The 21526-nt window shown below is 42.0% G+C and overlaps 4 protein-coding genes across 7 annotated transcripts in view; all 4 read left to right on the top strand.

Moving 5' to 3' along the window:
- The window catches only part of LOC118407667 (zinc finger protein 239-like), a 7635-nt gene extending 2364 nt beyond the window's left edge, over positions 1-5271 (top strand). Inside the window, exons 4-6 of the mRNA XM_035808183.1 lie at positions 3857-3966; positions 4366-4438; positions 4595-5271. Of these exons, the coding sequence (XP_035664076.1) occupies positions 3857-3966; positions 4366-4438; positions 4595-4938 (527 nt within the window). The 3' untranslated portion in view covers positions 4939-5271. The remainder of the gene's footprint in view (positions 1-3856; positions 3967-4365; positions 4439-4594) is intronic.
- Positions 1-10360, top strand: part of LOC118407643 (zinc finger protein 525-like) — a 35044-nt gene extending 24684 nt beyond the window's left edge. Inside the window, exons 1-3 of one of the 4 annotated variants that reach the window (XM_035808157.1) lie at positions 6940-7040; positions 8210-9427; positions 9512-10360. In XM_035808157.1, the coding sequence (XP_035664050.1) occupies positions 8938-9427; positions 9512-9705 (684 nt within the window). In that variant the 5' untranslated portion in view covers positions 6940-7040; positions 8210-8937 and the 3' untranslated portion in view covers positions 9706-10360. Of the gene's footprint in view, positions 1-917; positions 1051-6939; positions 7041-8209 lie in introns of those variants that run through there. The other 3 variants (XM_035808154.1, XM_035808153.1, XM_035808155.1) reach the window with 3 other exon arrangements.
- Positions 1-15005, top strand: part of LOC118407601 (gastrula zinc finger protein XlCGF57.1-like) — a 63720-nt gene extending 48715 nt beyond the window's left edge. The window contains exon 2 of the mRNA XM_035808100.1: positions 12339-15005. Within this exon, the coding sequence (XP_035663993.1) occupies positions 12341-14149 (1809 nt within the window). The 5' untranslated portion in view covers positions 12339-12340 and the 3' untranslated portion in view covers positions 14150-15005. The remainder of the gene's footprint in view (positions 1-12338) is intronic.
- Positions 15006-15775: 770 nt separating this feature from the next.
- LOC118407724 (zinc finger protein 436-like) lies at positions 15776-21496 on the top strand. The gene is made up of 4 exons (XM_035808243.1): positions 15776-15894; positions 16796-17581; positions 17785-17934; positions 20835-21496. The coding sequence occupies exons 2-4, from the start codon at positions 16798-16800 to the stop codon at positions 21494-21496; spliced, it is 1596 nt and encodes a 531-aa protein (XP_035664136.1). The 5' UTR covers positions 15776-15894; positions 16796-16797.
- Positions 21497-21526: the final 30 nt, after the last annotated feature.

Genomic DNA, 21526 nt, shown 5'->3' with positions numbered 1-21526 from the left:
GTTGATGAGAAATGAGCTGAAATCTGTAATTTACTGACGCTTTGGTGGCTATTCCCTTTGTCTTACCGTACGGAACATGAACATTTTGTATAGGACCATGTGAACACCGCACCACACTTGTAGCATTGAAAGTAATCGCCATATCTTATAGCGATAGAAAAAATGTTGTAGTGATAGAAAAAGTTTTGCATATATGATTATCATATTTGTTTCGTACAATCCTATGGTAGTTATAGCATGTTAGTAGCTAACCTGTAATTAGTAAGTAATCATGTTGGAACCTGAATTCTTGGGATCCTGGACTTTCTGGACTTTGATTTATACGAAGGAATAACATTTACAGCAATACGTGCGCTGTGTATAGTGGTTATATGCATGTACTTGGCACATATATATGTAGTTTGTACACATGGATTCTTAGTATTTGGCATAAAGCATGGTATATTACACATACTTGAGAACCGTTTTTGGTTCAGTGTTGTCAAAATAAAACAGGCGTAAACAAAGCCAATGATTTTCTGTTGATTTATATCGTCTGATAATCCTCATTCTCCTGCCTTAGCAGTTTTACCGTTAGACATGTAGAGATATATTTAATTGCGGTGTTATCTTGATTAAGACAAAGATTTCTGAAAATAAATGAAGCGTAAAGAAAGCCAAATATGTGTTGTAAATATAGTTCAGTCATGGCATTGCCGTCGCAGTGTTTCAAATTATAAATGCCAATTGAACAATAGATCTTGGGCATAGCAGCCTTAATGCCAGATTTCAACTTGATTTGAATAAAAGTCAGACGCGTAGAAATAGAGTCAGAACGTTTTTTTTTCCGCAGGTTCAAAACCAGAAGAGCAAAGCTTTATGCGGCGATCTGTGGTTTGACCCATCGTGAAGGTAGTATCAGGTTTGTGACCTCTCACCTTGACCCTGTCGGTGATCTGACCGCCATTTTGTTTGGCATTTTCGTCGACGTGTTCGACCTCATCTCCGAACTGACGCAATTTTACGTAATTCCAGAAGTCGTGGAGACCGCTTACCACCATAAACCTACAGGTAAGGCCCTTGGTTGTCGTTAGTGCTGCCTGGTTGGTGCTAGTTCAGCGCTTAAGGTAGCAGAACACAGTTTTCGGCCTATGGGGATTTCTATAGTTAAGGGCCTCAAGGTGACTAGCTTCGACGCAATGAAAAATATAGTAGGGTGCACTTTTGGAATACCAAAATCGGATATGTTTGAGTTGAAGGTCCAAGCCACAATATATTAAAAAACAAAAAAATACTGTCGGCGTATCGTCTTCTCACGCCCTCTTTGAAATGCCCCTCTGCGGAGGTCACAGAACTGCAGCCGGCTCACGCTAGAAAGGCAGTTGCGTAATGGAGCGCATTTATACACAAAATAGAAAAATTTCACAATCCAAACCATGCAGTCTCAGAGTCGACACCTTCCGTGACCACGTAGCACAGGTTATAACTGGCTGCCCCTCAAATAAGGCTTTTTACCTCTCCTTCAACAAGTTTATCCGTACTATTTTATGTACCCGCGTCATACTCCCCGGGGTTCGCCCACTAATACTGTGTTCTGCTACCTTGAACGAACTTGACCTTGGATTTTTTTTCGTTCAGACAACAAAACTAGTAAAGATGTAAACTTCTGCCAATCAACTTTCCCCGCTTTCAAGCGGTTGCTGAGATTTCGGCAACTTTGTACTTTGGCACCTGCCACTAGGTAGGCCCCGTACAGGGCTTATAGAACGGGCCATTTAGTGGTCTCATTATCTGATCAAATTCACTATTCTGGCTGCTCTTTTCATTAAAACGGAGACAATCTGTGTCTGTTGTTACGTTAGGAGTGATTTAGGGTTAGATTCAAGGTTAGTTGCCGCAGAAAAGGGGGGGGGGGTGCGGGTTTCGGGCCAAAGGCGCTTTCACACTAAGTCCCATAGTTAAGCATAGGGAAAGGCCCAAAGTGGCCGTTGCCATGGCAACGGCCGTCTGACGGTAGAACAAACAGGCTTATTTCAAGGGAGTCTACGCCAGGACCTGACATACCAAGCAACTTTGCCCAAATATAACGCTTTTGTCAGTTTTTGGCCAATACCCGTTGCGGTTGAATTAGAATTAGAGGTGTGTTTGCGATCAGTATTTGGTGGGGAGGGGGGCAGTGGAACTGAACTGTGCAGAGCTATGTACCTGCGTGCATATATGAGGTTACAGCAAGTAAATTGTATGGATGTCTAATAATGAAACTAATAATGGTTGCCAGTTATCGACTCCTACCTCCGATTTACTGTCACAAACGGCGCAGAAATCACGAAATGATAGATGAAGTGCCCCGATAATGGTTTATTTGGCCGTGCAAACGCCATGATACGAAAAATGTCGCTGTGGTTTCCACCTGATACCAGATGGCGTTAACAGTACTACCCTTTGTATATTTTTATTTGTCAATTCTTCTATTAAACACATTGTAGAGTCTTTGCTTAATCGGGTTTATTCTACCACAAAAAGATGATCAAAACCTATGGAGGTGCCAGTAGTATATGTATTATGTTTCCCTGTACCTTAGTAAGTAGTCCTATGTTGCAATGTTACTTTATGTATTCTGTTTTTATTGAGTCAGTTAGTGCCTGAATAAAAATATGTACCCCATCGAGATATTCAAATTGTATAACTGGAATAATTTCTTGTGCAAGAATTACTTGTGCAAAATTCGCACTCTTTTCTGGTTTGCAAAAGAAATAAATGGACTATTGTAACCCTTATTTTCTTATCATCATTTCAGAGATGGCCACGTGTGAGCCTCTCATTAAAGGGCTTCATGCGGAACAAACTGTGAACTAGACGCACATCAAAGAGGAGCCGACAGGAGACACTGGATGGCAACAGGATGGACAAGAGAACGTGCTGTGCAAGAAAACGTACATCGAGGACCAGGAAAGGTACAACACAACTCTACCAACCGGACATCCATGGAACGAGACTTACAACAGTTGGGAGCAGACAACAGACACGGGACGGCAGCAGGACGAGGAAAGGGACAAAACGCGCGGTGTAAGAGCAGAAACGGAAGAACCCAGCTGTGAGGTTTCTACTGCAAACTTGTGTGCTGGAAATCCTGGACGCCCTGGGAATGAGATGGACGATACTAGACACCCTGGGAAGGAGAGTGACAGCAGGGAGACCCAGACAACAGACATGGGCCTGCAGCAAGAAACGTGTGATGTGAACTTTCCCCAACCTGACAACACATCAACCTCACAGGTACAGGAGAGCAGAGGCAATATGGAAAGGCATGTGGTTAAACACATGGGTGAGAAACCCTACATGTGTGGGGAGTGTGGGTACAGGACAACTTATAAAGGATGCTTATCTCGACACATGAGAACCCATACAGGAGAGAAACCCTACAAATGTGACCAGTGTGACTATTCTGCCGCACGGAAATCCACTTTGGACAACCATACAGTAGCAAAACACAGTGGTGAGAAACCCTTCATGTGTGGGGAGTGTGGGTACAGGACGGCTGACAGGTCTACCTTATCCCGGCACATGAGAACCCACACAGGGGAAAACCCCTACAAGTGTGACCGGTGTGACTATTCTGCAGCAGTGAAATGCAATCTAGACAATCATATAGCAGCAAAACACACCGATGAGAAATCCTACAAGTGTGACCAGTGTGACTATTCTGTAGCACTCAAATCCCACTTGGACAGACACCTAAGAAAACACACCGGCGAGAAACGCTACATGTGTGGGGAGTGTGGGTACAGGACAGCTTACAAGTCTGACTTATCCAAACATATAAGAACCCATACAGGAGAGAAACCATACAAGTGTGATCAGTGTGACTATTCTGCAGCAGACAACACCACATTGACCAATCATCAAAAAAAGCACACGGGTGAGAAACCCTACATGTGTGGGGAGTGTGGTTTTAGAACAACTCGAAAGTCTATATTGTCGGCACATGTGAGAACCCACACAGGGGAAAGGCCGTACAAGTGTGACCAGTGTGACTATTCTGCTGGACAGAAATGTGATTTGGACAAACATGTAGTAAAACACACCGGTGAGAAACCCTACATGTGTGGGGAATGTGGATACAGAACAGCTCGAAAGTCTGACTTATCCAAACATATGAGAACCCATACAGGGGAAAAACCTTACAAGTGCTACCAATGTGACTATTCTGCACCACAGAAAAATCACCTGGACCTACATCTATTAAAACACACTGGTGAGAAACCCTACATGTGTGGGGAGTGTGGGTACAGGACAGCTTTGAAGACTAATTTGTCCCGACATATGAGAACACACACGGGAGAGAAACCCTACAAGTGCGACCAGTGTGACTATTCTGCTGCACAGAAAGATACCTTGGACGCCCATGTAGCAACCCACACTGGTGAGAAACCCTACACGTGTGAAGAGTGCGGGCACAGTACAACTACAAAGTCTCATTTATCCCGACATATGAGAACCCACACAGGAGAAAAACCCTACAAGTGTGACCAGTGTGACTATTCTGCTGCAGTTAAATCCAGTTTGGACCAACATTTAGCCAAACACACTGGTGATAAACCCTACATGTGTGAAGAATGTGGGTACAGGACAGCTAGGAACTTTGATTTATCCAAACATATGAGAACCCATACAGGAGAGAAACCCTACAAGTGTGACCAGTGTGACTATTCTGCTGCACAAAAACAGCATTTACACTCCCATCTAGCAAAACACACTGGAGAGAAACCCTACATGTGTGGGGAGTGTGGGCACAGAGCGGCTCGAAAGTCACACTTAATGGTACATATGAGAACCCACACTGGTGATAAACCCTACAAGTGTGACCAGTGTGACTATTCTACTGCACAGAAAGGCATGTTGGACCAACATCTAATGAAACACAGTGGTGAGAAATGTGTGGAGAGTGCGGGTACATAACAACAATAAAGTCTAACTTATCCAAACATATGAGAACTCATACAAGACAAAAGCGCTACAAATGTGACCAGTGTGACTATTCTGCTGCAAAAAAATCCTCCTTTAACTGACATGTAAGAAAACACACCGGTAAAAGGACCTAGATGTGCGGAGTGTGCGGGTACAGGGCAACTCAAATGTCGAACTAGCCAAGCATATATGAGGAAGAAATACATGTACAACTATGTATTTAGTGTTACTGGCATCTAGGACATCTCATCCTTATCTACTTTTCAGAAGACGTACGAAAGAAACTAAATCCACAAGTGTGACAATTGTACAGCAAACAGTACATAGTCCATTTGCCTCCAGATCATGGGGGGGGGGGGGAGAGACAGCCAGCTTAATCTTTTATAATATAGCAAACAGCTTTACCTACATAGTTCCTTGACAGGGTCATGGGTTGGGAGGGGGGCAGCTTGGGGTAGTCAGTAGGATCTTTTTGGAATGAAAGAGCTCATATTGGCGACAAATGTAGAGCAGGCAACATTGTCCTCTTGAAACGTGAAAAGCTGTAGTGTGGAAGACCCTGAATGGAATGTGAATTTTTGTTTTTATCTGTACCTGGGACTGAGACTGACTTCTTTTTTGTTTGAAACTTTGTTTATTCATGAAAGCTCAAATCGGCCTACTCTGTGGTAAGGAATTGTACATGAGAGGCAGACATGTCCCAGTGAGCTTGTGAGGATTGTAGCTTATGTGCCGGACCGGACCGATGTAGGTTTTGTACACATAGTTTCAGTACTTTGGCATTAACTTACTCTTTTTAATATTACTCTTCAATTTTACCTCATACTATATAGATATAGATTTTGTACGTTAGATAGTTTAAGTGCCTAGGGCCATAAGCATAGTTACAGATAAAGATGCACTTTTCTTTTGTGTTAAAATTGACCACTTATTTGCTTGTGACATTATGTAAGAAACCCCCTCCCCTTTGAATAGCACTGTTAAGACATACAGATATAGAATTTTATAGATATAGATTTTGTACGTTAAATAGGTTAAGTGCCTAGGGCCACAAGCATAGTTATGCACGTTTCTTTTGTGTTAAAGTTGACCACTTATTTGCTTGTGACATTATGTAAGAAAACCCCCATTTTTAAATAGCACTGTAAAGACATACAGATAGATGTGGGTTTTAGAATCGGACTGTTTCGATACGATATTTGTTTCTTTCTCCAATTTACGCATGTCGGTGATAATTTGAAAACTGGAACATTTATAACATTGATATATTTACTTTTTACACTATTTTTAGACTATATTTTATAGAACGATGCCAATTATACGCACTATAGATGTACTTATGTTTTGTATTCGTATTCTTTAAGCTTATAGCAATATAGATGATACTGACATGTTTGAAAACTTGGCATAATTTTGGTAAAGCTTTAATTCAAAATAAAGTAAGTATCAGCAAAGGTAGTAATTTGCATTGGTGTTGGTTTATACCGTCTGACAATTCTGATTCCCTTGCCTTCGCTGCTTAAGAAATGTAGACATTTCCTACTATGGCGTAATTGTAACAAAAATAACATAATTTCCGGACGAAATGTAATATAAGGTGTTGATTTGAATCAAAGTCCTTGTGGCAGCAGTGTTTCAAGATATAAACATGAATTGAGGAAGAAGTCCTGGGCATATCGGATTCCACCTTGCTTGGCCCAATGATTTTTAACCTCCTTGCTAGAACCTGATAAAATCTGAGGCGTAGAATTTGAGGTAGACCGTTTGTTTTCTTTACTAGGAGATCTCCATTAGTGTTGAAATACATCCACTAGTCTTTCTGGAGTCCTTTTTCATAAAATACTTGAATTATAACCACTACTATTTCATTTATAGTGTTATTTTTGCTTAGTTCAAAATCAGGAGAGTAAAGCGCTATGCGGCGATCTTTGCTTTGACCCGTAGTGTATCAGGTTTGTCACCTCTCACCTTTACCTGACGTCCGCCATTTTGTTTTGGTTTGTGTCTCGTCTTTTTTTCATATCCTCCAAACTGACGCGATTTTTACCGATTTGTAGGAGTCTTGGAGACCTCTTACTACCGTAGACCTTCAGGTAAGACATTTGGTTGCCGTTAATGCTTACTGATCGGTGCCTGTTTAGCGGCGAACTAGAATTAGAGGTGTGTTTTCGATCGGTAGTTGATGGGGAGGGGGGCATTCAAAGTAACGTGTGAGATGTCACATCGATTTGCACAAATATACTGTCACAAATGAGGGAAATTGTTGTATCTGATAACAAAATGACAGACGAAATGAAGACGGTTATATTCGCGCATCATAAAACGAAACTTTTCCTTGAGCTCACAGTGAAAAAGAAAACCCTGTAACTAGTGTAAGGTATCATATATACAAATGTAAGGAAGAAGACAACAAACCAGACCACAAACTTCTACTTAACTACGCAATACTAGACAAAACCCCGCTTGGGGTATGATGTCTAGGACATACTCAGAGGCCTAACCCATGTGTGGCCGGTGGTGGTGGTGCAAGCCGTCAACAACAGCAACAACAAAAAGTTGTGCATAAATAAACGAACAACGTGATACTGTACATTGCCACACTAGGTATAGGCTCCTACCCTTACAGCTGGGTGAAGCCGGGGTAACCATATATATATAGTACTTGGCTACCCCAGCTTTGAAGCTATATGTGGTCTTAGCTTCTATATATATAAGGTGTTGCGGTAGTGCATTCCATTCCAGTGCAAACACTGCAACGTAAACCACTATGCCGAAAGGCATGGAAGTTACCAAGAAGCTACAGTGTCAGTGAAATGTGTTTTGCACCTGACTGATGCCAGATGGTGTAAACAGTGCTATGTTATATATTTGCGTGTCCACTCTTCTAACACCATTGCACTGTCTGTGCTTCATATTCATTCTGGCACAACGATAATGTCAAAAACCTCTGGAGGCGCATGTATATATAGATTGTTATGTTTCTGTTTGTTTGTATTGGTCTCTTGTATGTATTCTGTTTTTACTATGAGTCAATTCGTGCCTGTGTTAAAAAAAAGAAATACTATGTTGTTCAGATGTTGTATCGCCTAATTAATACATATCCAAATCTTTTTACTGAAAAAACAATTGAGGAACTAAAACGGGTAAAAGAAATTCCACAGAAGACTTTCTTATGCAAAGTTTGCGCCTTTTTCTGCTTTGTAACATAATCAATAAAAATTATGTTTTTCTCATACTTGTTTTTTTTTAATAATCATTTTAGAGATGGCGGAGTTCTCATTTGTGCCTTCCGTTAAAGAGCTTCATGCGGAACTAACTGCGAACGAGACGCACATCAAAGAGGAGCCGACAGGAGACGCTGGATGGCAGCAGGATGGACAAGAGAACGTGCTGCGGCAGGAAACGTATAGTGAGGACCAGGAAACATACGACTACTTTGGCTCAAGCCAACCAACCGAACATCCTTGGGACGGGACTTACAACAGTTGGGAGCAGAAAACAGACACGGGTCGGCAGCAGGACAAGGAAAGGGACGTTCCAAACGACGAAACTTGCGGTGTAAAAACGGAAATGGAAGAGTTCAGCTGTGAGCTTTCTTCTGCAGAACTGGGTGCTGGGCATCCTGGGAAGGAGATGGACTGTACAGAACACCCTGGGAAGGAGAGTGACAGCAAGGAGACCCAGACAACAGACATGGGCCTGCAGCAGGAAACGTGTGATGTGAACTTTCCCCAACCTGACAACACATAAACCTCACAGGTACAGGAGAGCAGAGGCTATACGGGAAGGCATGTGGTTAAACACACGGGTAAGAAACCTTACATCTGTGGGGAGTGTGGGTACAGGACAGAAAGAAAGTCTAACTTATCCCAACATACTAGGACCCATACAGGAGAAAAACCCTACAAGTGTGATCAGTGTGACTATTCTGCTGCACGGAAGTCGTCTTTGGATAAACATCTACAAATACACAGTGGTGAGAAACCCTACATGTGTGGGGAGTGTGGGTACAGGACATCTCAAAAGTCTTACTTATCCAGACACATGAGAACCCACACAGGAGGGAAACCTTACAAGTGTGATCAGTGTGACTATTCTGCAGCACAAAAACCCCACTTGGATCGACACCTAAGAAAACACAGTGGTGAGAAACCCTACATGTGTGGGGAGTGTGGGTACAGGACATCTCTAAAATCTCTCTTATCCAAACACATGAGAACCCACACAGGAGAGAAATCTTACAAGTGTGACCAGTGTGACTATTTTGCAGCACGGAAATCCAATTTGGACCGACATCTAAGAACACATACTGGTGAGAAACCCTACATGTGTGGCGAATGTGGGTACAGGGCAGCTCAAATGTCTGACTTGTCCAAACACATGAGAACCCACACAGGAGAAAAACCCTACAAGTGTGACCAGTGTGACTATTCTGCTGCAGACCAATCATGGTTGGTCAAACATAAAAGAAAACACACCGGTGAGAAACCCTACATGTGTGACGAGTGTGGGTACAGGTCGGATAGAAAGCCCACCTTAGCCCAACACATCAGAACTCACACAGGAGAAAAACCCTACAAGTGCGATCAGTGCGACTATTCGGCAGCAGTGAAACATCATCTGATCGACCATCAAACAAGACATTCCGGTGAGAAACCCTACATGTGTGGGGAGTGTGGGTACAGAGCGGCTCAAAGAGCTACCTTATCCAATCACATGAAAACCCATACACTATGGAGAAAAACGCCACAAGTGTGACCAGAGTGACTATGCTGTTACAAATAAATCCTCCTTAAACCGACATGTGAGAAAGCACAGTAAACAGACCTAGACTTGAGGAGTGTGTGGGAACAAGTCACCTCAAATGTCTTAAACCTACTATATAAGAACCCACAGAGGAGAAAAAAAGACATAAGTGTTATCACTCAAACTACTTTGCAGGGAGGAAAATTTCATATTTCTACTTTTCATATACCAAAGAAATAAGAAACAAACTAAATCCACAAGTGTGACAAATTTACAGCGTACCCACTTACAGATTTACCAACCTAAATAGTGTGACAAATGTACAGCAAACAGCTTTACCAACCTGCACAATTCCTTGACCTCCAGGTCATGGGGAGGGGGATCTTTTTTTTTTAAGTAAGAGCTCATACATTCGACAGATATAGAAGTTTACTTTGAACTGCAGCTAGGTGTCGCTGCTAACAATGCAGTCCCAAACGTAAAATACAGACACATACATAGATATAGTTACACCTAAAACTCTATAGATGTATGTACAATAGATAGTCACACCTAAAACTCTATAGATGTAGGTTTTTGTACCTAAGATAGTAGTCATGATAGATGTGCTCCTTTCTTTTGTGTTCGCCGCTTATTTGTTAGTAACATTTATGTAAGAAAGCCTTTTTGAAATGTAAGAGCTCATACAGGCGACAGATATAGAAGTTTACTTTGAACTGCAGCTAGGTGTCGCTGCTAACAATGCAGTCCCAAACGTAAAATACAGACACATACATAGATATAGTTACACCTAAAACTCTATACATGTAGGTTTGTACTTAAGATAGTAGGCATGATAGATGTGCTCCTTTCTTTGTGTTGGCCGCTTATTTGTTAAGAATATTTATGTAAGAAAGCATTTTTGAAATCGGACTGTAAAATTAGATGTAGGTTATAGACTTAAAGTAGTATCGATGCGATCTTTTATTTTCATTCAATGTACACATGTCGGTATCAATTTGAATACTGGAATATTTTGGTATATTTGCATGCTTTAGTCTATTTTATAGAATGATATAACATTCCAAATTATATAGTGTATATGCACCGATGTGTATGCTATAAATGTTTTGTATTCGTAGCGTTCAAGCTTATAGCAATATAGGTGATATTGACATGTGTAAAATCTTAGCAAAATTTTGGCAGAGCTACTTAAAAATTAAGGAAGCAAAGACAGTAATTGTGTGTTGGTTTCTATCGTCTGATAATTCTAACTCCATTTCCTACCAGGGCGTAATTTTGACAGAAGAAATAACATAATTTTCGGAAGAAATGTTAACCAAGCAAAATGTCAGGTGTTGATATGAAGCGCAATAGCATCCTTGTACTAAGCTGTAGCAGTGTTTCAAGAAATCCTGCGCATATCGGATTTCACCTGGCTTGGACTAACCGTCAAAACCTGACAATTTTGAGACGTAGAAATTGTGGTAGAACATTTGTTTTCTTTACTAGGAGATCTCCATTAGTGTTGAAATACATCCACTAGTCTTTCTGGAGTCTTCTTTCATAAAATACTTGAATTATAACCACTATTATTTCATTTATAGCGTTATTTTTGCTTGGTTTTAAACCAGGAGGTAAAGCGTTAGGCGGCGATCTGTGGTTTGGCCTATTTAGCATCAGGTTTGTGACCTTTACCCTGTTAGTGAGAGCTGACGTCCGCCATCTTGTTTTTTTTGGCTTGCCTTGCGTTTTCATGTCCTCCAAACTGAAGCGATTTTACGATTTGTAGGAGTTTTGGACACCGCTTACAACAGTAGACCTATAGGTAAGACTGCTGATTATAGTAAATACTGCCTGGTTGGTGCTTGTTGGGCGGTAAATTACAATTAGAGGTGTGTTTGCGATCGGTAGTCGATGGGGAGGGGGGCATTCAAACTAATGTGTGAAATCTAACGACAGCCAAATATCATCTTACACCTCAAATATAATGATAAATATAATGCCAGACACAACAAAATATTGCATTATTTGATAATATTATGATATATATATGATATAATTCAAATAATAGATTAAGTTACGATCGTTATATTCGTGCACCATAATGCGAAACTTTTCCTAGTAGTGACATGCCCACCATTTTTGGTGCGCAGCTACAGATATACATATATAGTATATATGGAAGTCAACTCCGTTTTGTGTGCAGTCATTATTTTCGCATAATCATGAAGATGCCAAGAAGCTACAGTGCCAGTAATGTGTATTTTCCACCTGACCGATGCCAGATGGCATAAACGAGTCCACTGTACTCTTCTATTACACCATTGTACAATTTCATATTTGTTCTATCACAATTAAAGTCCAAAATCTCTGGAGGCGCATGTATATATAGATTGTTATGTTTCTATGTGTCTGCATTGTTGTGTTGAATAAATGTATTCTGTTTTTACTATGAGTCAATTCGTGCCTGTGTTGAATAAGGAAATACTATGTTGTTCTATCCCCTAATTGATACATATCCAGATCTTGTTACTGGAAAAACAATTCAGGAGCTAAGTAAAACGGACTTTCTTGTGTAAAGTTTGCGCCTTTTTCTGCATTATAAAATGTTTAAATAAAAATTATGTGTTTTTCTCATACTTATTTTCTTATCATCATTTTAGTGATGGCTGGGTTCATGTGTCTGCCACCTAGTAAAGAGCTTCATGCGGAACAAACTGCGAGTGAGACGCACATCAAAGAGGAGCCGACTGGAGACACTGCATGGCAACAGGATGGACAAGAGAACGTGCTGTGCAAGGAAACGTACAACTACCAACCAACTGGACAATCTTGGAGCGAGACTTACAACAGTTGGGAGCAGACAACTGACACGGGACGGCAGCAGGACGAGGAAAGGGACGTTCTAAACGACGAAACGTGCGGTGTAAAAGCGGAAATGGAAGGGTCTAACTGTGAGCTTTCTTCTGGAGAACTGTGTACTGGGCATCCTGTGAAGGAGATGGGCCATTCTGGGAAGACGACATTCCGTACAGAACACCATGGGAAGGAGAGTGACAGCAGGGAGACCCAGACAACAGACATGGGCCTGCAGCAGGAAACGTGTGATGTGAACTTTCCCCAACCTGACAACACATCAACCTCACAGGTACAGGAGACCATAGGCATTACTGGAATGTATGTGATTGAACACACCGGCGAGAAACCTTTCGTGTGTGGGGAGTGCGGGTACCGGGCAGCTTATAGGTCTCACATATCCCAACATATGAGAACCCACACAGGAGAGAAACCCTACAAGTGTCACCATTGTGACTATGCTGCTACACAGCAAGGCAGTCTAGCCTATCATATAGCAAAAAAACACACCGGTGAGAAACCGTACATGTGTGGAGAGTGCGGGTATAGGGCGACAAAAATGTTTGACTTAGCAAGGCATATGAGAACTCATACAGGAGAAAAACCCTACAAGTGTGACCAGTGCGACTATTCTGCTGCACAAAAAGGCAACTTGGACCAACACATAGCAGCAAAACACAGTGAGAAACCCTACATATGTTGGGATTGTGGGTACAGGACAGCTTTTAAGTTATATTTATCCCAACATATGAGAACCCATACAGGAGAAAAGCCGTATAAGTGTGACCAGTGTGACTATTCTGCAGCACAGAAATCTGCTTTGCACAGACATCTAGCAAAACACACAGACGGAGGGCGCCACGTGTGTGACGTGTGCGGGTACAAGACACCTTATAGACCAACGTTATCTCAACATATGAGAACCCACACAGGAGAAAAACCCTACAAGTGTGACCACTGTGACTTTTCTTCAGCGCGGAAAGATGATTTGAAGAAACATGTAGCAAACCACACCGGTGACAAACCCTTCTTGTGTGTAGAGTGTGGATACAGAGCATATACTAGATCTATCTTATCCGCACATATGAGAAAGCATTCAGGGGAAAAACCCTACAAGTGTGACCAGTGTGACTATTCTGCTGCAGATAAGTCTACTTTGGTCAAACACATACGAAAACATACCGGTGAGAAACCCTACATGTGTGGGGAGTGTGGGTTCAGAACAGCTGGCAGGTCTACCTTATCCCGACACATGAGAACCCACACAGGGGAAAGACGTTACAAGTGTGATCAGTGTGACTATTGTGCAGCACGGAAATACGATTTGGACAAACATCTAGCAACACACACTGGTGAGAAACCCTTCATGTGTGGGGAGTGCGGGCACAGGACAGCTCGAAAGTCCACCTTATACAAACATATGAGAACGCATTCAGGGGAAAAACCCTTCACGTGTGACCGGTGCGACTATTCTGCTGCACAGAAATGTACTTTGGACCGACACCTAATGACACACACAGGTGAGAAACCCTACATGTGTGGGGAGTGTGGGCATAGCACAGCCGAAAAGTCTGACTTAGCCCGACATATGAGGACGCATACAGATGAAAAAACCTAAAGTGTGACTTTTCCGCCGCAGAGAAGTCAACTTTGGACAGGCATCTAACAAAGCACACCGGTGAGAAATTCTTCATGTGTGAGAACAGCAACTTGACGGTCTAATTTAGCCCAACACATGAGAACGCACACAGGAGAAAAACCTTATGACGTCAAACTAAAACTACACTGCGGCTAGGAAATCTCATCTCCTGAAACATTTGACAAGACCTACCAAAGGACCTACATCTACGTGTGTGACAAATGTACAGCATACAACGGTTTTGCCTTCTAAAACGTGAACGGTCATTTAGAAGGAAAAAATCGTATCCAGGGGTGAAAACATTATCTGTAGTCTTAGTCTGTACATGGGTCCGATAACAAAGTTCTGTAAAAATTTAGAAAAGAGGTAGACTAGTTCAGGTAGTCTGGCAAGATTTATAGCAAATCTTTTAAGAGCTTGGCTTGAAGTAATGCGCAAGTTTCACTCAATACTTTGTAGATGTTGATTCTGTACATAAGATGATACTTATGCATAGATTTAATTTTTTCTTTCGTGTTAAATCGACTGTTTCTTTTTTCTAAAGAGTTGTATAAATGTTAGATGTCACGGAAGTATCTAAACGTTTTTGGCATTGGTAGTTTAAATTGTTTTAGTTTAATTTTTTTTTAATTTTTCGAAAGAACAACTTTACTTTTGCAACATCTCGCAGCATAATATTGCGTATTGTGTACATGTACTTAAGTATACCATGCACTTATATTCTGTGTTTATTCGGTATTTTGTCTTGCAATATCTTATACATGTTTGAGAACTTGATGCTGTTTGATCATTCAAAGTAAAGGGATGTAAATAAAACAAAGTCATTGATTCTGTGTTGATTTAAATTGCCTTTTGATTCATTGGTTTAGCAGTGGTTGGTTATATATATCCAATCGTTGTTATAGTTTTTTTTCATTCAAAACTCTGGGTATATCAGCCGTTTTTTGTTGACTTGGCCTGCTTGGCCGGGCCTAAAAGGAAAGCCTCGCATCACAACCCAAGAAAAAGTTATCAAGGCCCTGGCAACATACCTCGCACGATTTACCGCGACGGGGATTCCATGCGCGGTAATATATAGTTCCGCACGTTTGAGAAAAATTGTGCGCCATAAAATTGCTTAAGGTCTTTAGCAGAGTTCATTACACATGTGCGGATGCTAGGAATCCTGGGTGTTATGTCAAAGGTAACGGCCCATCAGAAGTAAACATTGTTCCCTTTGCGTAACAGTAACCAGACGGTAATGGCGCATTCAAGATGGCGGAATGTTTACGTTCATGGTTTTTCACCTTTGATATATTGCCCAGATTTCATGTTGCTCGCACATGCGTAGTGTACTGTACGAAATAGCTTATACCTGGAACTGTGGTGAGGTCGCACAGGTCAGCTGTAAGTCCTACTGCTGAGAAAACATGGCTGCCGTGCCGAAAGGAACTGAAAGACACAGCATATTTGATGGTGAAATGAGGTGATCCCCCACTTATTGCCCTACCTAGAATCAAGTTTTCGGACGAGTTTTCGTCTAGAGCGTTATGCGGCGAACTTTAGGTTGACACATTGCCAAGTGATATCAGGTTTATGACCTCTGACCTTTGCCCGTTCATGAGCTGACACCCGCCATTTTGTTTTATGTCGTTACGTCTTTGGTGCTCATTTCACCCAAACTTACACGATTTTTACGTGCAGACGAGAAGTCGTGCAGACCGCTAATCACCATAAACCTACAGGTAAGACCCTTGGTTGTTGTCAAATACGCCTGGTTGGTGTTTGTTTGATGGTAAATGAGAGTTATAGGGGTGTGTTTACGATCGGCAGTTCTATGCCAACACCCCCGGCCCCCCACCCCACCACCCCCATATTGAAACTAATGAGAGTGATATACGGCTGCCAAATATCCATTTGTACCTTTAATATATGGTCAAAAATGGTGCATCACGAAATCATGAAAATGTTGTTTTGATAATTATCAATGATAGATTATTTGCGCTCTTAGTCGCGTGAAAACACCGTGATACAAAAAAATCCCTGCTATCATCTACATACTGCGAATAAAACCTGTTTCCCACTTGCGCAGCTATGGAGTTCAATTCAATCTGGTGTCCTGTGTCCAAGTGTCGTATTGCACATATGAATTGTTTTGGCATGATCATGACTTTGCCAAGAACCTGAAATGCATGCCTGACACCTTTGATGTCAACAGTGTTCCGCTGTATATCGTCTTTTCTACTATTCTTGCACGATTCTACCGTCGGTCCCTAACTTGGATTCAATCTACCACAAAATTAGAATCAATGAATCAATAAGTCATCACGTAAAATCACTTGAAATCCTTGTGTATGTATATCTTTATGTTTTCCTGTGTCTATGTTGCTGTATTGTATGTATATATTATCTGTTTTTTACTGAGTCAGTAATTATGCCTGCAGTAAAGAATCATGATCTAGGGTGTTGAACCCACTTTAGCTAGGATACTTCCTCTCTTATCAGTTCTGGAAATACAACTAAGGAGATAAAACGAGTCCACTACTTGGACAGAAGAATTTCTTGTGTAAAATCTAAAGCCTTTCTGGTGTGCAAAGGACGTAAATGAATGAATATTCTTTACACATATTTTTATTATCATTTTAGACATGACGGATTTTACATGTGTGCGTAAGGTTGAAGAGCTTCACGCGGAACGAACTGCGAACGAGACGCACATCAAAGAGGAGCCGACAGGAGACACTAGGTGGCAACAGGATGGACAAGAGAACGTGCTGTGCCAGGAAACGTACAGTGAGGACCAGGAAACCTACGACTACCAGCCAACCGGACATCCATGGAACGAGACTTACAACAGTTGGGAGCAGACAACAGACACGGGACGGCAGCAGGAGGAGGAAAGGGACAAAACGCGCGGTGTAAGAGCAGAAACGGAAGAACCCAGTTGTGAGGTTTCTACTGCAAACTTGTGTGCTGGAAATTCTAGACACCCTGGGAATGAGATGTACGATACCAGACACCCCGGAAAGGAGAGTGACAGCAGGGAGACCCAGACAACAGACATGGGCCTGCAGCAGGAAACATGTGATGTGAACTTTCCCCAACCAGACAACACATCAACCTCACAGGTACAGGAGAGAGGCAAGATAGGAAGGCATGTTGTTAAACACACCGGTGAGAAACCCTACATGTGTGGGGAGTGTGGGTACAGAACGGCTGAAAGGTCTAACTTATCCGTACACATGAGAACCCATACGGGAGAGAAACCCTACACGTGTGACCAGTGCGACTATTCTGCAGCACACAAATCCCACTTGAACCGACACCTAAGAAAGCACACCGGTGAGAAACCCTACATGTGTGGGGAGTGCGGGTTCAGGACAGCTCAAAGGTGTACATTATCCCTACATATGAAATCCATACAGGAGAGAAGCCTTACAAATGTGACCAGTGTGAGTATGCTGCTGCACATAAATCCAACTTGGACAAACATCTAAGAAAACACACTGGGGAGAAACCCTACATGTGTGGGGAGTGTGGGTATAGGGCAGCTCTAAAGGCCCATGTATCCCAACACATGAGAACCCACACAGGAGAAAGACCATACAAGTGTGACCAGTGCGACTATTCTGCAGCACAGAAATCCACCTTAGACCGACATCTAGCAAAACACACTAGGGAGTGTGGGCACAGGTTGGCTCGAAAATCCAAATTATTCCCACATATGAGAACGCGTACCGGTGAGAAACCCTACAAGTGTGGGGAATGTGGGTACGGGACAACTTGTAAGTCTCACTTATCCCGACACATGATAACCCACACAGGAGAAAAGCCCTACAAGTGTGACCAGTGTGACTACTCTGCGGCAGAAAAGTTATCTTTGAACGAACATTTAGCAAAGCATACTGGTGAGAAACCCTTCATGTGCGGGGAGTGTGGGTTCAGGACAGCTATTAAGTCTGACTTATCTCGACATATGAGAATCCACACAGGAGAAAAGCCCTACAAGTGTGACCAATGTGACTATTCTGCTGCACATAAATCCAACTTAGTCACACATGTAACAAAACACACTGGTGAGAAACCATACATGTGTGGAGAGTGTGGGTACAGGGCGGCTCAGAAGGCTCACGTATCCCGACATATGAGAACGCACACAGGAGTAAAACCCTACAAGTGTGAGCAGTGCGACTATTCGACAGGGCGAAAATTCACTATGGGCCAACATATGAGAACCCATACAGGAGAAAAACCCTACAAGTGTGACCAGTGTGACTATTCTGCTGCACATAAATCCTCCTTAAACCGACATAAAAAGAAAGCACACCGGTAAAAAGACCTAGCTGTGCGGAGTGTGCGGGTACAGGCCAACTCAAATGTCTAAAGAGGAGGAAAAAATATTGTATAACTGTGTTACTGCAGGCATCTAGGACATCTTACCTTTATCTACTTTTCAAAAGACATACAAAAGAAACTAACTAAGTGTGACAAATGTACATCAAACAGCTTACCTAAACTACCTAGTCCCATGACCTCCAGGTCATGGGGGGGGGGGGCAAGGCAACTAGCAGGATCTTTTTGAAATATAAGAGCTTATACTGGCGACAGGTGTACTGCATACAACTTTGTCCTCTTGAAACGTGAAAAGCTGTAGGGTGGAAGACCTCTAGTGGAATGTGAATTGTCTTAATCTGTACCTGTGCCCGAGAAGAGCTCTGTGGTAAGGAATTATACATGAGAGGCAGACATGTCCCAGCGAGATTGCGAGGATTTTGGCATATGTGTCTTACATAATTCGACGAAGATTTTGTACATATAGTTTCAGTACTTTGGCATTGACTTTCTGTTTTGAATTTTACATGTTCTTTTTAAATGTCGGAGATGATAGGAGTATAGAATTTAAACACGTTCTAACAGCATTATATTTACGTGCTTTACTGAAGTCTTTTCGGTTTCATAACCTCCTGCTTGTAATAATCGGCATATCGAGTGTATTATATACATATAGAAGAATTGACTTGACTTACTTAAACAGTAGTAGTCTGTTCACGGATATTCTCAGTTTGCTTATAGCTATATATATCCTAACAAAATGTTTGAAAACGTAGCGTAACTTTCTAAAGACCTTTCACAATAAAATTAATGTAGGGAAAATTTGTGATTTGGTGTTGATTTCCTATTTTGACATAAAAGAGTTACAAAGCCCGACCTTTTGTAGAAATTTAACTGTCCCAAAACATCATCCCACCCCAAAATGGATTCCCCCCCCCCCAATACAAGAATAGACTCTCCCTGAACACCCCTTTCTCCGCAAAATGGACTGGTCTAGGTAACCCATTTTCCATTCCAATTGCTAAAGCCACCCATATACCAGATTCCAGATCAGTTGGCTATTTCGTGAAACAAGAACCCGAAATCTACATTTTTGGTAAAAAATGAGAAAAAAAATCTAATTTCTAGCGTTTGACTAAGTCTTAATCGTAAAATTGACTTTCTGCATGAACACATTGTGTGTTTGAGTTGTGCACAGGTGATTGTTGATTAATGAGAACAGGTGATTAGCAGGTGTTAGGACAGGAGAAAAGGTGGACTGAAGGATGGATCTTCATTCTTGCTTCCTGGTACAACTACCCTTCTTGAAAACAATAAAATATTAATTCTGTGTCCCATTTTGAAAAAGCCAGACAATCAGATTTTCGCTACGCTACTGTTGATGGGAACGGCTGACATTGTATAAAACTGAGCGAACAAAGAAACCTCCACATTAGATACCTTTTCTTTGTTATTACCCTTCTCTCCGGGTAAAGGTAGTCCCATATAACCGCCTTAAAAGGCCGCAGATCACAGAATTGTTATCCACTGTTTGTTTGCACTGCGGTCCAACCCTCTTCTCCCATTTTAACTCTTGGAGTCCATTTCAAGATGCCGCCTTCTAAATGTAATCTGAAAGAACAGAGACGGGGGGCGACACAGGTTATCTGGCATCTACGACCCTCTGCTGCAGTCGTGTGTTCCGGACGTGACGTCAGGGTGAAGGATGTTAGTAACGTCGCCCATACCATACCTTATCCAGCTTCGCCTTTTAGCGTCACTCTCGCAATCTTCCTCATGTAATCAGTACTGTTAAAATTTACAATTACGTAAGGATTCTTAAGTACAAATCGTCCTACAGAATCTGCAAATCAAAGTTTCACACTGTTGGTAAGATTTCTCTTTAAGTCGATCATTTTAGACCTGTCAAACATTTCTTGTGTAAGCGTGAAAACATAGGAAAAATAACAAAGTCTTCGACACGCCGAGCAAAGTATTTTGATTTGTCTGACCCACAAAAAGCAGAACCTAAATTAAATGGACTTTTATATAATTCTAGATTAGTCTGGTTGGAAAAGGGCAATCACCCTTCTTGCAGACAATAGTACAGCAATTCTGTGTCCCATTTTGAAAGATCTAGACAATCAGATTTTCGCTACTGCTTATGGGAAAAAATATCCACACTCCACATTTCTGTTCAGTTTTGTTTCCGTTGAGATTGCTCTCTAGCTCTCGTCCTTCAGACAGTAGCACAAATTCTTTGCTCTCTAAACTGTGGCTTACCGTCTGTACCAGTATTCAGAATACGATGAAGAGTAAAAGAAGTAGGAGTAACACCAACAGGAGGACTGGTGACTGATGCCATCAGTTTAAGACTACGACGAACAGCAGGTGGTAGTGATGGAGGAAAGTAGTCAGGCAGTCGATCCGGACGGATTCTACTCAACAACATCAGGTACATATGAGGAAGCGCAACCGGTAGTGGCGAGAAATGCCCCCTCTGCACATAGAGTCAGGACAGAAACATCGGCCGCTTCAGAAGACGTCTACTCAAGACCATCAGGTGTTTATGAAGAAGCACAGCTTGTGAAACCAAGTAACGTTCCCACCAGCAAAACAGTCACGCTAAGAGCAGAAACAGCGGCTACTCCAGAAGACGTCTACTCAACGCCATCGGGTGTTTATGAAGAAGCCAACCCGGTTCAGGCAGGTAACGTTCTTACCGGCCAAACAATCACTCTAACAGAAACATGGACTGCTCAAGATAACGTCTACTCAACGCCATCAGGTATTTATGAAGAAGGGGAACCCGTGCAGCAAATTAACGTGCTCTCTGGAGGGACAGTTAAAACAGAAACAGCGGCCACTCCAGAAGACGTCTACTCAACTCCATCGGGTACGTACGAAGAGCCGGAAGTGATAGTGATGCGTGATGTTGCCCCCGGCCAAGGCGGCAGAGAAGGAACTTTCGTGACTGGGCAAAACCGAGGCAAAGAGCAAGCAGCTGATCGCACTGGTTCCTCAGCTGGTAAGTAAATTTGTTTATCACAAATCGAATGCAAGTTT

This window comes from Branchiostoma floridae, unplaced genomic scaffold (assembly GCF_000003815.2).
Source record: "Branchiostoma floridae strain S238N-H82 unplaced genomic scaffold, Bfl_VNyyK Sc7u5tJ_1439, whole genome shotgun sequence".
NCBI classification, from domain to species: Eukaryota; Metazoa; Chordata; class Leptocardii; order Amphioxiformes; family Branchiostomatidae; genus Branchiostoma; species Branchiostoma floridae.
Note: the sequence above shows the minus strand (reverse complement) of the source record. Positions and strands in the feature narration are given on the sequence as shown.